The sequence below is a fragment of the Callospermophilus lateralis genome, chromosome 5 (assembly GCF_048772815.1).
Source record: "Callospermophilus lateralis isolate mCalLat2 chromosome 5, mCalLat2.hap1, whole genome shotgun sequence".
NCBI lineage: Eukaryota > Metazoa > Chordata > Mammalia > Rodentia > Sciuridae > Callospermophilus > Callospermophilus lateralis.
In genome coordinates this window covers 76,354,123-76,371,677 of record NC_135309.1, presented here as the reverse complement: position 1 = coordinate 76,371,677, position 17,555 = coordinate 76,354,123, and the positions used below count along the sequence as shown (strand labels likewise).

The following is a 17,555-nucleotide window of genomic DNA, read 5'->3' as shown; positions in this document are numbered from 1 at the left end:
TTAGATACTTCAGAAACAAAAGAATAGTGGACTTGAAGACAAATTTCCAATCAGAAATGGTGCAGGAAGAGATGGTGGAATGAGATCATCAATGTACTGTAAGAAAAGAAAAATGGGAATCTGATATTCTAACCTCAATGAAAATAGCTTTCAAAACTAAAGGGAAAATGACTTCATCTGACACACACAATCTGATGCAATTCATCAGTACCTGCAATACTAGAGGCAATTTGGTCGTACATTGCAAAATAGAACTGATCAATTCATATTGCATTTTACTTCTCAGACTGGTGACCCAAAGCAGTATTGATAATGCCCAAACAAAGAGCAAGATGAGTTGAGTTTCTGAAGTCTTGTGAGCACAGAGCTATACAACTTTGTAAGGGGGATGGACAGAGAACATCTATCCTGATCAATACATATTAGGAGTTGTCCTGTCCCATCTCAGGCAGTCCTGCCATTTCAGTTATTCAGTAAACATTTGCTAGTGAAAACATGTACTAGACTTCTAAGCAAATTGTTGTTATTCCTGAGTATTTCATGTATCTTTGTTCTGTCTGTCATGGAGGCTTATTTAGTCCATAATTCTGATCCTTCACTCTTTTTTTCATGCCTTATTTTTCCAAAAATTTATCAAAAACCTACTATATAACCAGCCCTTGTGCCTACAGTCCCCCATGGGTATAAAGGTGAATAAGATAAATACTGCTCTCAAGAAATAGCTTTCATTTTGATAGACAAGCACACACTTAACTATGATAACATCAAAGTATTATATTGTGGATGTAAAGAAAATGCTGCAGGAGGCAGACAAAATGATTCATTTTTCTGTAGGGTTGGAGGAAGATTTCACAGAGGATATGGTATTGATCTGGGTTATTAAATGTTCCAAATACTATTGCTATATATAAAAATATCCTCACAGCCGCTTAACATGCTCATGAATTCTCTGGGTTAGGACTTTAACCAGGACACAGTGGGGATGATAGTTATCTCTGGTGCATAATGTTTGAGGTCTTAGTGGAGAAGACTCAAATGTTTGGGGGCTTCATGGATGGAAATCACCTAGAGTTGTCTCTGCTAATATCTCTGAGAGTTGATTATGTCTGTTACCTGAGACTTCATACCTTTCATGTGACAGCTTAGGGATCCAACAATGAGTATAAAGTGACAAGGCAGACGCTGCACTGACTTTTACTATCTAAACTCAGAAGTCACTATTACCTCCCCTGCATTCCATTAGACACCAGGAAGTTACAATCCTGCCCAGATCCAAGGGAAGGAGAATTAGATTCCATCTCTAGATGGAGGAGTAGCAAATTCTGGAAGAACATGGGAGATGAGTAAGACTATTTCCAGAAGAATCTTTAGAAAATAGCACATGAAAAATTATTTTCTGGAAACCTAGTGGGAATACATTTAGCATTACAGGAATGAAAAGGTTGTGTGGCTTATGAGAATTGCCCCAGGATGGTGCACAGCCAAAAATTAGGTGTGGATTTTAGAGGGCTTTTAATTTTTATCCTGAGGTGATTAGACTTTAGGTTATAGGCAATGAGGGTTTACTAAAGTGACTTGTTCTTGTTTTCAAATCAAACATTTAAATGAGTAAAATTTGTGATTTACAAAAATACCTAAATGTATTGGATACATAGGAGCGGCTTAAAGACAAATATAATAATATCCATAGGGAACATGGTGGGCTCTACCAAGCAGCTGACAATGTAAATTGAAAGAACGAATGAAATGAACAGATATGAATGGAATTATGACTGATTGGTCAAGATTAGTGAGGGAGAAGGAGGCAATGGAGGATGACCCTGAAAGAGGTAAGAATGCCTACAAGACCCAGAGCTTGGCCACCTTGCCTGAAGTGGATTCCTCTGGACCTAGGATGCATTACAGATCAAGGCTTACCACAGATCCCACCTACAGACAAGCCTAACCAGACCTGTGAATCTAATCACGGGCTCTCATCTACTCTGTGGACATCATAGAGTAGGCGTCAAGGATGAAGAAAATAAGAGTGGCAGATCTCCAAAGCAGATATGACACAACACTGGAGAGTATTCACTCTGAAATTCTTACTTAAATTCATGTATATTGATTCTAAATTTTCTGAGAAAAAAAAAACAAACAAACAAATTCATGCAGTTTAAATTTTCTTCCTCATAGAAAAACTGTAGCCAGAATGCTGTTTTCTTTTTTTAATGACTGGTTCTTCCTTGTCCTGTTAGATTTTTAAAGAAATTCAAACTTCCTCCTACCAGCTCCTGAGACATTATCAATTAACTACACACAGCCCATCGAACACAGCATAGTGGTAATTAAACTAAATTACTATGTAGTAGCTTTCATTACACAATGACACAGTTTTTGTTAGGACCATAGAGAGAGTTTAATTACATGTCTAGACACCCCCTGAATTCAGAGCAGCCGTATTATCTTTGTCTCTTTAAAAAGGAATTTGAGCTTTTGATTATTGCCTTTTTAAAACGAGTAAATGGCAAGTTAGGTTTGGGGGTTTTCCCTTTTTTTCCTTTCTTATCCTATATTATGCCTTAACGTGTACTTGATTTAGGAAATACATCTGTGGATGTGTTTGTTTTTCAAGGCAAATGTACAAATTTTCACCCTTTCTCATGTTTGATATACTTTTCACTTGCATCCAAAAGTATTTTCTTTTTCTAATACATCCCAAATATGCATTTCTTAATATGTAAAGCATATTCCACAGTCTAAAGCACAGTCGTCTTTAATAACATTACTTCCAGCTTCCTCACCCTTGTGAAGAAACTCTCTAACAATGAAGCGATTTCTTCCTTAACCCTCAGTGCTGCGCAGTCAGCTTCTCTGGGCAATGTGAAGAGCTCATGCTCTCTGTGGGGCCAAACTCAAGATCTCTGGGCCCTGCATGGCCAAACTCTGCAGACTCAGGAGCTCTCCTCATTTCTTTTGTGCTCAAACATGGTCTCTTCTTTTCCATTACAAATATTTGTTTGCTGTTTCGTTCTCTGAAATACAAGTCATTTTTGTGCCTTTTCCAAAGCTATACATTATTTCCTAAATACCACCTCTATTTAATTATTCAAAACTTTCTGTAGCCTCCAGTACTAAAATTCTCATCTTTTCTGGGACATGTATCAAATGTATCAAATGTGTTTCCTCTTTAACCATTCTCAAAGTCCCCTTGGATTGTTGCCTCCCAATATGCATTTGCTCTAATCTTATATTCAAATAAGTTTTGTACACCAATTTATTTGTTGACTATATGTACATTACTTCTGTTTTCTTTATATACATGTGTTCAATCAGGATGAGCCCTGTTTGTTTAAATTAGGACATACAGCTTTTTTTTAATTGCTTTTGTGTGTGTGTGTGTATGTATGTGTGCCTGAAGCCTAATTTAAAATAACTATTCACTTAATACTGATTTCTACTGAAATCAAACATAAGTGCTTCATTAAAATCTAAACTGAATGAACGTCTTAGTTTTTTTAGTTGAATTTTAGGAAAAGAGTATAGATTAAATGGTATTTTCCACCAGGTTCATATAGCTCTTTCTTATAAATATGCATTTGATAAGATTTTTATCCCATGCACATATTGAAATAGGAAAATGAATTTCCAACATATTGAAAGTATCCATTTTCCTCCAAGCTGATTTAGTAAACTAGGAGACTCTCACCACAAGCAGAAACAAGTATTGGAGGCTGAGTGTTCCTGACCTCTTCCGTTGACTGCTCTAACCTGACACTCTAAGTTTCCCTATTCAGTAGCATTCCTAATTTCCTCTCTGCCAACATCTTCTTCCCTTTCCCCATGACACTGCGACCCCAGTAAGCATTTCCAGCAACATTTCACTTTCTTCAGACACTCTTAGGCTACACTAGTCCTAGAGCTGCAAGGGACCCATACAAACCCTACCCGCAAGGTCAGCAACTGGACTCCGTCAGGCTCCTTCATCTACAAATGGAAGCCTTTTAGCTTGCCCACTGCTTTCTAGGATATTACAGCTGGTCACATCAATACGCCTTTAGCCACTTGACACTTAAGTCACCGTATCACTTCCATTTTAATGCATTGGCAAGCACAATTACATGAGTGTTGCAGACATAAAAGAGAGGGAAGAGGAAACAGATGAATTTTCAAACTTCTCCAAACTTCTGAGGCATACAGCGTCCTGGATATTCTGATCAACTTCAAAGGATGTAACGAAATTAACCCAGCCATAACTACCAACTTGGTGCCACTATAGGATAAAAACTAATTATATGATTATTCAAAATGTCACTTGCAAGATGAAACTCTTCTGCTGGATCTTACAGTTAAAGTGTTCTTCCCGGTTTTGGGCTCTTCTCAAAGAGACAATGTCAATCTCATCTAATATTCAGCAAACACCTTTGAGGTGACTAAGTACCATTACCTAACAAGAATACCATATGTTTTATAAACATACAGATGCTAAAAGCCTTACTTTAGCTAAATATATCAAAGTAATGTTGCTATGGAAATATATTGCCACAATGTAAGCAGAAAATTTTCTACTTAACAACTTCAACTTCCATTACAAACAAAAAAAAAATGGCAAATGAATACAAGGTTCACATTATCATTCTTTGACTATATCTATGTTAGTCACTAAAAATTAAAACAACATTCACATCCATAGCAAAAGTTAGTTACTTGTGAATCATTCAAAACCACTTATTGAGCACAAACTTAGAGCCAGGCACTGTGAAGGAAACCAAGTGTCTGGGGAACTTTTCTGATCTTCATGGAGTTTTTCTAGTCTATTGAAAGAGACATCCTGAATGGAAAGGGTGCCAAGAAATCTACATGCTGTGAAGAGAATCAGAAAGCATCCCAAGTGGACATAACAGTGAGCACCTGCATTAGTTTAGAAAGACAGGTACAGTCTCCCTGAGGAGGTGACATTCATTCCAATTGATTTCTGAGAGTGCAGAGCACTGGCCAGGTGACAAAGGATGAGGAAGCATTCAAGGCAGACATAGCAGCCAGTGATGATAGTTTCCTTTTTGTTTCTTTTTTTTTTTTTTTTTTTTTTGGTACTGGGGATAGAACCCAGGGGAGCTTAATCACTGAGCCATATTCTCAGACCTTTTTATTTTGAAATAGGGTCTCATTAAGTTGTTTAGGGCCTTGCTAAGTTGATAAGGCTACCTTTGCGATCCTCTTGCCTTAGCCTCCTGATTTGCTGAAATTACAGCCATGAGCCACTATGCTTGGCTCTTGTTTCTTTTTGATGACCAAAGCATATAGAATGTATTTATATGATGAAAGCTAAGAAAGATATTTCAGAGAGGGAGAGGTGAAGAGAAGTTTAGAATGTGTGGCCAGTGCCTCTCAGGAAGTAGGAGGGTGTGGGATGAGATCCAAGTAGCCCTGCGGCTGGCTCTTGAAGAACTGCCAAGAATCCTGGGAGAACCCAGCAAAAACAAATTAACAGGGTTTGAAATATGACTGTTTATCAATGACAAATACTGTGTATCTTATAACTTTGTTTTGTAATTAATAAAATCATAACAAGAATGTTTCAAATCCTGATTGCCACAAACTCTGTTCCTTTTCTGACTTCTAAACATTCTTATCATAAACTATAAGTTTAAACCATTACTGCAGTGAACAATGCTGTATGTAACTTATATAAGCAAAGGCATATATATATTTTTTTTATATAAAAAAAATATATATATAATTACTGGCTCATGCATGAAAAACTGATAATATTATAATATTATAATAATTATATATTTATATACAATTATAATATTATAATATAATATTATATAATAATATAATGATATTATAATATTATCAGTTTTTCATGCATGAGCCAGTAATTATATATATATATGACTATATAATCATATATACATATAATATAAATAAAATGAGTATAGCAATAAAATGAGTATAACTGCTAGAAGTAATTATATAGCTCATGCATGAAAAACGGATAATATTATAATATTATAATATTATATTATAATAATTGTATATATTTTTATATAATATTATATTATAATATTATATTATATGATAATATAATGATATTATAATATTATCCGTTTTTCATGCATGAGCCAGTAATTATATATACATATATGATTATATATATAAGCCTTTGCTTATATAAGTTACATACAGCATTGTTCACTGCAGTAATGTTTTAAACTGAGAAATTAAAAGTTTAAAATAATTTAAATATATATATATAATATAATATATATATATATATATATATATATATATATATATATAGAGAGAGAGAGAGAGAGAGAGAGAGAGAGAGAGAAAGAAAGACTCTGCAGAAAGGAACCAGACCTGATATATACATATATATATGAATTCATATATATATGTGTGTGTATATATATATACACACATAGCTGTTTTGTGAGTGAAAACTGATGGTGTTTTTTGGAGAGTGATTTTTCAGTGTATATTAAAATAAAAACTCTGTGTAACTTTGGCCCAATTACCAAACCTGTCCTAAAAAAAAATGCCAGCAGAACTACCCAAATATGCAAATGCTAAAATGTTTATCATTGCATTTCTTGGAATTTTTTAAAAAATCAAAATAAACTTGAGTGTCCATCAAAAAGGAATAACAAAATTAATCATGATGCATCCAACATAGTGGGTATAAAAGTTAAATAAAAAAAGCTGAAGTGCTAAGTGGATGTTTCAAAGATGTATTAAGTAGGGGAAAAGGCAGTATAAAAATATATAAATGATACATTTGAGTAAGAAAATTGAGAAAACCGGGTATATTTCCTTGCATGTATGCATATATTTACATTTATAAATGCATAGAAAAAAGTTCAAACCAATGTTATGAAAAATAGTTTAAATTGATGAGTGGTTCTGTTTGAAGAAAGGACTAGAAATGGGGAGCAGAGGTCAGGTAGGACTTTAGCATTTACAATGAGAATATGCTACATGTGTGATTATACAGAATTTTACAAACATTTTAATTGCAATAAAATGAGTATAGCTGCTAGAAGTAATCTTTACGATTCATCTCAAATATAACTTTCAATTTCCATATTAATAGATCTCCTAATTCTCAGAAGAGTTTATGAGAGTATTCATCATCATGGAGTAACATTTATCCTATTAAAGAGAGTCCTAAATAATAGCTACTCACATCTAAAAGTCTGACAAACAATAATTATGATATCTTTGCTATGGGTGTGAGTTTCAAAGGTCACACATGCAACTATCCTTTTCAGATATAAACTAGACAAATTTCAATTCACAGCACCTTGATTTTATTACAATAATAATAAAACATGTCCCATTGATATAGTACTATGCCTAAAGAGAGTGATGATATTCTCTGAGGAGCAAATATTTATTTATTTATTTATTTATTTATTTATTTATTTATTTTGACAGCACTGGAAATTGAACCCAGGGCCTCAAGCAAGCATCTACCACTGAGCTATAACCCTAAGCTCTCTTAAGTTATTTGTTAATGTATATAGTTTAAAACAATATCACTTTGTGATATTTATTTTGAAATCATAATGTGTTGTTGAATTACAAACATAAAATTATGATAGTTCTTAAAAGATTAAGTATTATGATGAAAACATAAATAGAATTATGTGAATGTACTTTGTATTTTCCCTATGCAGTACCTACATGAAAATGGGATTGTACATCGAGATCTCAAGCCAGAAAATCTTCTCTATGCAACACCAGCCCCAGATGCACCACTCAAAATCGGTGAGAATATTTCCTGATGTTTCATGACCTCTTTACCCAGAGCAGAAGAAATTTGTTCTGTGAAATTTTAAAACATTGTTTCATCCCTAATTTGAGTTTTGGAGGAATATGCATTGTTTTAGAAGTTCATGCTTTATCCTGGAATGTTAATCCAGAAATCAGTGCTAGAAGTTGGTGCTTCTTTGTTAGAGACACAAAGAAATTATGGTCCTTACCAATAACATACCTGAGGAGATGACCTTGTGTTTTGTAGATAAGTTTATGGAGGGGGGGAGGGATGATAGATTTAATGCTTCCTTTGATTATTGACTCCTATTTTACAAATTATTTGGAGTCTAATTTTAGATAATCAAGAACTTTGATTCAAAATACTTGGTACATATTGATGAATCTGGCCTCTGAGACACTTGTTTATATAACCAGATATAAATTAAGGTTTGTATTTCCCAAAATGTACTTCATAGAACTCTGGTGCCTAGGCAAGGTAAATAAAAGTGAATAAGACCTTTTTGTTGGAGTGCGTGGGTTTGAGTGGTTTGCAGAGGTGCTATGGTTGGTCAAATAAGTTAGAAAATGGCCAACTTAAACTTAAGTAGGCTTTGTATTTCTGCAGCACTTCCAAGAACCTTAAAAAATATTAATGAATAGCCTGACATATTATATAGTGCACTACAAGGATTTCCCCAAAGTTTGTTGACTCTTTTTTTCCCAAATAAACATCTTGGAGGAATACAAAGATGAACTTTGAGAAATTCTGATCTACCCAAAGAAAAATTTAAATCAGTGTATTAGGAAATGATGTATTAAATGCTATTTTCCACAGACCTTCCTAAACACATCATCATTTCCAAAAATTTTTAAAAACTTTGCATGAATTCTCCTTAGCAGAATCTGTACCAAGACCTCTGAAAGGCATTGTATTTCTGGTGCCCTCTGTCACAGCGCTGAGCTGACATGTTCACTGCGTTCACCAGCGTTACCAACTTTGAAAATCAAGCTGTTCTATGAGGGAAGAGCCTAGACAACAGAATGTGCCTTATGAATGCAAGAACCTAAAAAAAAAAAAAAAAAAAAATCCTGAAAGTCCTGCTGGCAGTAAGCTTGTTCTCATAATCACTCCTGAAAGGCAGCAGACAGCAGGGAGTTTCCATTTCCTTTGACATCCCTTTCAAAGATTTGATCCTTCAAGAAATTTCTTTAAATGGATAGATAGATACTAATTGAGGCAGGAGAGCCTTTCGTTCTGAAGGGCTTCCTGCTGCTTTCACTGATAAGGATCAGGCACCTCCCTGGAAATGTGGGTTTATCTTTGAAGTCTAAAATGGTCTCGGTTCTGCACCTGCCTCTCTTGAAGAGTGGCCTTGAGCAGCTTCCTGATGTTTCCTGGGAGAGAGATGTAGCCCAGCAAGAGAGCACAATGGTGGCTCCTTTGATAATACATTACTTAGGTAATACTTTGTGGATTAAGTAAAAAGGATTTTTGCATTAAAAAGACATTTGTCATATGAAAGTAAATTATTATCTGTCAAATATAATAGGCCAGACATTATTTCTCTTCAGTCAGAAAATGTCTTGACATTTCTGTTTATTTCCAGGACGTTTATGGAAATCTAATTTTTTAACCTTCAACAATGGAAGATTCTGAATGATACCACTAAGTCTATATCATCTCTTATAGTTACTGTCACATAAATCTCAGAATTAATAACAAGAGACAAGATGTCACAACTATTAATTAATAGTTGCTTAAGAAAATAGCTTATTTGGTAAAGGCTTGGAATTTTTTAGAAGAATGAGGGTTAAATATGAATTTATTTGCAAATGTATTTGGGGAGTTCATATTTTTCTTCTACTTAAATACTTTTTCCTTAGCTTCCTCTCAGGTGACTTGTCCCCCACACATGTGTACCCCACCATCAACTACAAAAGCAAACAAATAAATAATTATTTTTGTAAAAAGAAAAAATATTTATAAAAACTGAGAAAAGATTTGCTTCATGATTTTTTTTTTCTTGTGTTAATAGCTGATTTTGGACTCTCTAAAATTGTGGAACATCAAGTGCTCATGAAGACAGTATGTGGAACCCCAGGGTACTGCGGTATGATCTTTGATACTGATATTTTACCTTTATTGAAATCTATTTTTATTTAATGACCCAATTTTTATTTTTAACACCTAATATCTCTATTTATAAATGGCTAAAACTGGTGTGAGTCTCCATGACCACCTCCTGTTCTTCCTGAGGGGTTCAAAATGATGTTGGTTTTAGGACATCTCTGTTAAAATATCTTTTGGGTAGGAGCTACTCTTGGCCTCACTCAAGAATAGAAAGGCAATCCCCAGGAATAGGACAGGGAAGTAGCAGAGTTTGTGGTTGGCCAAGAGCCTTCTGTCATTTTCTTATTTGCTTTTCCTTAGGAGGGTATTTTGGGAAACAGGGTGAATTTATTCAGATGGTATACTGGATAACATGAAAATGGTATAATCTTTAGGTTTCATTCATATCGATGGCCTAGCCACCCCTGCCCCTCAAGACAAAGACTTCAGGTGCAAGAAAGTTCCTCCAATCCTGCAGGTGAACCATGCTAAGATCCTCACATCCTCTTGCCTGATCTCCCAGAACGGGCTGGAGGTACCCTATGTATAGTCTATGATCAATCCAGAAACAGAACAAAATCTTTTTGTCCATCCTAGCATGAATGTAGTGGTTTGTTCTTTTCCTGATGGCTGTGTTAATCCAACAATAACCTAAAAACCCAACAAAGCTTGCCAAAATTAGCTAGAATTCATATAATTTTGGTGATTAATGAATATGCCACCAATCAATTAAAATCCTAATGTAGATGAAAAGGAAAAAAGATAAAATTGTATGTCATCAGTCACAAGATTATCAGTCATCGACTTTTCCTCCCACGATCAGACTTTTTACATAAATCTTTATCTCACTCATTTCTTCAGCAAACCTGTATTAATTGGCACTATATGGTGAGTCCACTGCGTGGCACCAGGGTGATGAATCTCTACACTAACCCCACTCCAGGCGGTGAGAACCGACAGAACGTGCAAACCCCCAACTTACAGCACCTTGAGAAATACCAGGTTATGTGTTTGGAAGGATCATTATGAAAACACAGGCAAAGAGGGGCATTCGGAGTTACTGGACTTGTTCTTCTAAATCATCCCTCAGAAATAGAGAAGAACTATCTAACTCACTCATTTTAGCAACTTTTGGATACGTAGAAATCAGATTTGAGAAGGGCAGTAAAATATTCTTTGTAGCAAATATATGATTAAATTGGGCTGGGGTTGTAGCTCAGTGTTAGAGCACTTGCCTAACACATGTGAGGCACTGGGTTCAGACCCTCAGCACCTCATAAAAATAAAAAATAAAATAAAGGTATTGTGTGCATCTACAACTAAAAAATAAATAATAAAAATATGATTAAATCTACAGAATTAGATGTTGGAAGGAACCCTGAGTTTATTAACATTCTCATTTTACAAAGGTCTAGAGAGTTTAAGTGACTTCCCCCAAATTCCACATCTAGTTATTAGTGGCCTGGGTTTGAGACTCCAGGTATTGAAGGGCCTAGAAATGCACAGAATTTCCCCTTTAATAATCAACATAGATAAGTCATAAAATTGTATGTATATTATTCCTTTTATTTTAAAATGTCTTCTATTTTAGTTATTTAAACCTCAGAAGTATTACTTGCAAAAGTAATTGCAAAAAGAGTAAAAATCAAAACATGTAGTCAATATTAATAGCCTTATGTACCTTCTTCTATACCTCTCCTTATGACTCCAGGTTCATGTAAGCATTTTATATTTTTGCTTTTAATGAGTTAGTTTCCCTAGTGAATTTTGCACACTATTTTCTTCCAACTTAATTTTTCATAAATCCAATAACTGCGTAGATTTAGGTGTATCTGTCTTTCTGTTAAATCTTTACATTGTGCCAGGCTAAGAGTAATATCTCAGTTAGTAGTAAGTTCAGAAAACCCCAATTGTGTGCCTTAGACAAGGCAGAAGTTTCTCTCATGTTAGAAGTCTAGAGATACACAGTCTTTGTGGCTTCCATTGCAATGGCTCTGCAGGTACTATGGATCTCAGCATCAAGGACCCAGTCTCTCTCACAATCCAAAATGGCTGTTTGAAATCAGTCATTACATCAGCAGAAATTTTAAAAGATGGAAAAAAAATGTACTTTCTTGTAATTAAACAGACTTGCTGAAGCCCCATGTCACTTCCACTTATATCTTAATAGCCATACTTAGTCACAGTCTCTACTCTGTCTGGGAAGCTAGCAATATTTCTTTTGGTTGGACATGCTGCTATCCTAAGTTAATTCAGTGTTCTGTTACTAAGTGTTTTAGTTCATTCAGGCTGCTATAACAAAATACTTTAGATGGGATAACTTATAAACAACAAAAATTTATTGAGTTGATGGTTTCTCTTGAGCTTTTTATGTAAGGGCACTAATTGCATTCACGAGGGTCGACCCTCAGGATCTGATCACCTTTCAGAGGACTTATCTCCTATTATCCACCACCTTGGGAGATGTTAGGACTTCATCATCTGAATGTTGAGATGGCACAAACATTTAGACCACAGCATTAAAAATGAGGTTGAGGGATTTTGGGGGGTGGCTTAGTGGTAGAGCCTAGAATGCAGAAGACCTTGGGCTTTATCCATAGCACCTAAAAACATTTTTTTTTAAGTGAGTTTGGATTACATAATTCATCATAGACTTACAAGATAAGATTCCATGCCTGCGGGGTGGGGGGGGAAGTGAAAAACATTTCACTCTACCATGTTTGCTATAGGTATTCTTTTATTTTATTTTGTTTTAATGCTTTTCATTTTCCTTAGAACTGACCTCTGTCAATCCCTCTATGGCCCTTCCTTCCTAGTAATGCCGTACATACTTTCCCTGTCTCTGAGTCATGTGTCCTTATTTGTTCTTCTGTATTTCTTTCATGTGTCTAGGTGTCTAAGGCTATGGAGGTAGAGTTAAATTAGTACCATGTGCCAAATAAAACTGTCCACTTAGCCTGGTATGGTGGCACACACCTATAATCCCAGCAATTTGGGAGGCTGAGGAAAGATGATTGCAAGTATAAGACTAACCTCAGCAAAACTAAAATAAAAAAGGCTGGGGATATATATAGTTCAGTGATAGACAGTCCTTAGTTTAAATTCCCAGTAAATCCCCAGTATCAAAAAACAAAAACAAACAAATCCTTGCATATTTATCATTGCTAATGTTGACCAATTGATAGGAGGATTGAAAGAGAATTGAGAAAAGAACAATAAAACAAATTAAGGATTCCCCACAAGAAGAAAGCTGATGGACAATTTAATAATCATCATCCAATTCTAAACATTCAATATTCTCCGAAGGTGTGTAGGTTGCAACAAATTTCTGAGAACTGGGCATATCTGAAATGGGAGGATCAGAAAGAGGATCAACTAGTGATGTCTCAGAATCCCTTTTGTGACTGTGAACAAGCAGTACCCTTTCAGGGACTAGTGATGAGTGCAGTTCTTTCTTATAGCATTACAGAGTGTCCATTCTGCAAGAGAGGCTGATTCACTCAGGGATAAAACAAACAACACTGAATGTCTAATAGACTCCATGTTAACTTCTGAGGTTACAAGGATAAACACAATGTGGTCTTGCTCTTTAAAGATTTCACAGTCTATAAAAGAAGAAAGGCCTTTACATAGTAAATCAGATAAGTCAAGATTCATCTGAGCCAAAGTCTCAGGAAAACAGAAGGAAGTGAACTATTGATCCTGGTTGAAGAGGTCTTCTAAAGGAGGGGCATTTGAACTGAACATTGAAGGATAAATAGGAGTTCAACAAGTGGGGCTGCAGGACATTCCTTTGTCAGTGGTCACAGGGAAAGTGAAGTTATGGGGAAGCGGCAACACCTGGCAAGTTCAGAGGCTGTTTGTCACTTTGCCACTTTGTAAGACTAGAACACAGAGTTCTTGATCAAAGGTATAGATAGATTTGGAAAAGTAGGATGAGCTATATTTTTAAAAAATCTGCACTTCAGGCTAAGGAATTTGATGATTTGGTAGGTAATGATGACTCAAAAAGTTTTTGAGTCAAGACAGTGTTTTGATTTTTTTTTGTTGTTTTTCCTTTTTGAAGAGATGAACCCAGGGTCATTTAACAACTGAGCCCCATCCCCAGCCCTTTTCATTTTTTATTTTGAGACAGGGTCTACTAAATTGCTTAGGGCCTTGCTAAATTGCTGAGGCTGTCCTTGAACTTTTGATCCTTCTTGCCGCAGTCTGGCTGGGCACAATTCAGGAGCCACTCATCAAAAGAAATGAACTTTATTTTTAGAACCACAAACAAAATGAGCAGCTCCGTGGTCTGAAAGGGCAGGGAAACAGCCCAGTGAGCATCACCGCAGAGGAGCCAATCAGTTGGCAGCTAGAAGTTTGCTGGGGCCACTGTGAGCCAATCATCAACTGGCAGCTGGAAGTTTGCTGGCAGCTGAAAGTTTGCTGGCAGCTGGAAGTTTGCTGGGGCCCCTTTGGCTGTGGCTCTCAACACCTTCTGCCTCAGCCTCCTAAGTCACTGGGGTTGCTGGCATGCACTACCACGCCTGGCCAGGACAGTATTTTGAAATCAAGAGAGTGTTTATGTATACCATTTGTCATTTTATAAATATCTGGATTATGGCATAACAGATGGATTTGAAAGGGAAAGAGAAAGAAAAATGGACAAATTACAAAGCTGTTTTAAATGCTCTTTCATGCTTTTTCTAATGGGAGAAATGTATACACGTGCTCTCACTCCTAAAATACCATCTCCAGGGATAACATATTTGCTGTACTCCTAAATCCAGTCAGATTTTAAATACAATATGATTGTAAAAAACAAAACAAAACAAAAAAACACTAGTTTATTATCTTGTCCTTGACATAAATATGCTCATTTTATAGATAATGTCATCTTATCTTGGAGGTTTGTTTTCTGTTGATTATTTTTGTCCTGCTGATGCACATGTCACCCTTGAGGCTACAGAATAGGAAAAGAGGAAGTTGAGTGGCTGAGAGGGCTTACACTAATCCTTCTGTTCTGCTCTTGGTAGTGGTTTGCCAGGAAGGAGTTATTTGCCATAATGTAAGGAGGGGAGAGGCCTGTGGGGTAGGTAGCTCTGCTGATCTCAGGGGAATATTCTGGGGATGAGAGGGAAGATAAAAATGCTCTGTGCACTCTAAATATACCTATGGAATTACTATCATTTATATAGGATGAAGCAGACTTGGAAGTAAATAATGAGTGAGGTTAATATATTTATATACAGAAGCAAGGTTCAAATTGTATATAAATAAATACATATTTATTCATACAAATTCTTGGCTCAAAGGAAAGACATGGATATATTACTTCAAAATGGGAGTAGAGAGAAAGCTGGATTTTTGTGTTATATAAGCATATATAAAATAAAAACATATATATATATATATATATATATATATATATATATATATAATTAGTTTATTATAGATAGACATAATATTGAGGATTAAGAGGAAGCAGGATTTTAAGGGTTCACTTCTGTATAGTAATAGGAAACAATGGAAAACCCGAAGCCATAGGAACACCAAGCACAAAATCACATGTCCCTGGACCATAAACAAGATCTAGGCTTTAAACAGAACAAGAATTTTAATGTGAAAATGAATATTTATATTTTTCCATCTTATAAAATAATTAGATCATTTTCAGGTATATAGCTTTGAGGGGCTAGGGTTGTGGCTCAGCGCTAGAGCACTTGCCTTGCACGTGAGACACTGGGCTCGATCCTCAGCACCACATAAAAATAAACAAAATAAAGGTATTATGTCTATCTAAACTAAAAAAAAAATTAATTAAAAAAAACCAAACCTTCGACAACCACTCTCGATTCTAGCTCCTTCTCTCCTCACCACATATAAGTACCATCATCAGACTAGTATGTGTTTTCCAAGAATAAGTAGCTGGAGAGGAAACTGTCCATCTATAAGGAGAGCTGGGAGGAATCACATGCAACACTGGCAGGAATCGCTATCCTGCTGTGGAAAGCCTAACTTTACCCTGAGAGGGCCTTGTATCCTTTTATGATATAATCAGGTGGGCATGGCCACCAGAGACAGAGAAGAGGCTCAGGAAAAGAAATTTATTACACTGTCAGGTCTTAAAAACAGGAGGCACAGCATACCACGCAGGGCCACATGGGAAAGGCACCCGGGTAGTCTGGAGGCAGAAGATTCAGGAGTCAAGGAAGTTTTGGGTTAAGGTCTTTATTGGGATTTCTGAGGGAAAGAAAGTGGTAGCCTGAGAATTTTAGGATTGGCTTGTTTGAATAATTTTGATGGGCTCTAAGCTACAGGGTTGTCCCAGTTGCTTCCTCCTGGCAGGGAGATGATTAAGGCAGAGGAATATTGCCTCCTGGGACATAACAGCCAGCTAGAAAAGGCTCTGGATTGGCTGGTTAGCTTGTGTATCAAAAGCATAGGTGCCTCAAAAAGGGCCCTTTGTTGTCTTTAAGAATTAACTAGCCCCCAAAGGGGCAGTTTTTCTGCAACCAGAAAGGGTTTTTTTGTTTGTTAGTTTTATGTCAAAACCATCAAAATATACAGAAAAGTTTTTTAAGTATTTATAATACAGAAACTTTACACTTAACTTGGAAAAAGGTCTGAGACCCATATAATTGCCAGAGGAAAGGTGTGACCTTTATCTATTGCTTGTAAGGTTGGTTACATCCAAGGTCAATTATTCTTACATACACTGTGTCTAGTTTCTACTCTTAATGGAAGGCTTTCCAAATTACATCGTCTGAGAGAGTGTTTATGTATACCATTTGTCATTCTCAGGAAATAAAAAAGGAAAAGCTACCCATTAGGTCTCTTTCATAGAACCATTGCCCCAGGCTATTAATAAGAGAGGGTTCACTTATAAATGAATCACAAAATAAAAATCATAGATGCTTCATGTTTCAGCAAACACACATTATTTCCTAGGAAATATACATAGTCAAAACCAAATTCCAGACTAGAAAATTAAAATCTGTGGCCCAGATAAATGAAATCAATGATTAGTTTTCTAAAGCAGACCACAAAATATTCAGCATTGAAGAGATTCTCAACACTTTGTCCTCAGGAAAGAGAGAGGAAGGAAGGAAGGAAGGAAGGAGGGAAGGAAGGAAGGAAGGAAGGAAGGAAGGAAGGAAGGAAGGAAGGAAGGAAGGAAGGAAGGATCTACTGACTCTTAGTGACGTGCTACAATGTAACTATGAGTATTAATTGCAATGGGAATCACAGAACAGAATTAAATACTGTTAAAGTAGAAAAGAAACCAACATGGTAATGAGTTAAGTAAAAGAATATTTCTGTCTAATGCCAATTACCTAATATTCATAAGTTTAGTTAATTAAACTATGTATGCTCATATTTCATATTTGTACTTTTATGTTTATTCAAATTCTATCTTCAGAGTCCAGAGCTGTTAAGAACTTATTTTCTTTTGACATTTGCCAAGGTCTCATTATTTCCTGAGACAGTTCTATTGGCATAACTCAGATGAAATATTAATAAAAAAATTTCCCATGTTCTAGGCACCTGAGCATAACAGTGTTTCCTATTGGTGGGTTTTAGCAATGGCAAGAATATGTTGTGCTTCTACATAAACCAGAATGAAAGATAATTGTTCAACAGTTGAAGAATGAGCTGCCACTGTATGCAAAGATCTCTGCACTTAGAGGCCACAGGTGCCTATTCCTACAAGTAA

General features: G+C 35.8%; 1 protein-coding gene across 1 annotated transcript in view; it reads left to right on the top strand.

The window, feature by feature from the left end:
• The window catches only part of Camk4 (calcium/calmodulin dependent protein kinase IV), a 219,717-nt gene that overhangs the window by 182,558 nt on the left and 19,604 nt on the right, over positions 1–17,555 (top strand). Inside the window, exons 6-7 of the mRNA XM_076856004.2 lie at positions 7,668–7,758; positions 9,783–9,857. Of these exons, the coding sequence (XP_076712119.1) occupies positions 7,668–7,758; positions 9,783–9,857 (166 nt within the window). The remainder of the gene's footprint in view (positions 1–7,667; positions 7,759–9,782; positions 9,858–17,555) is intronic.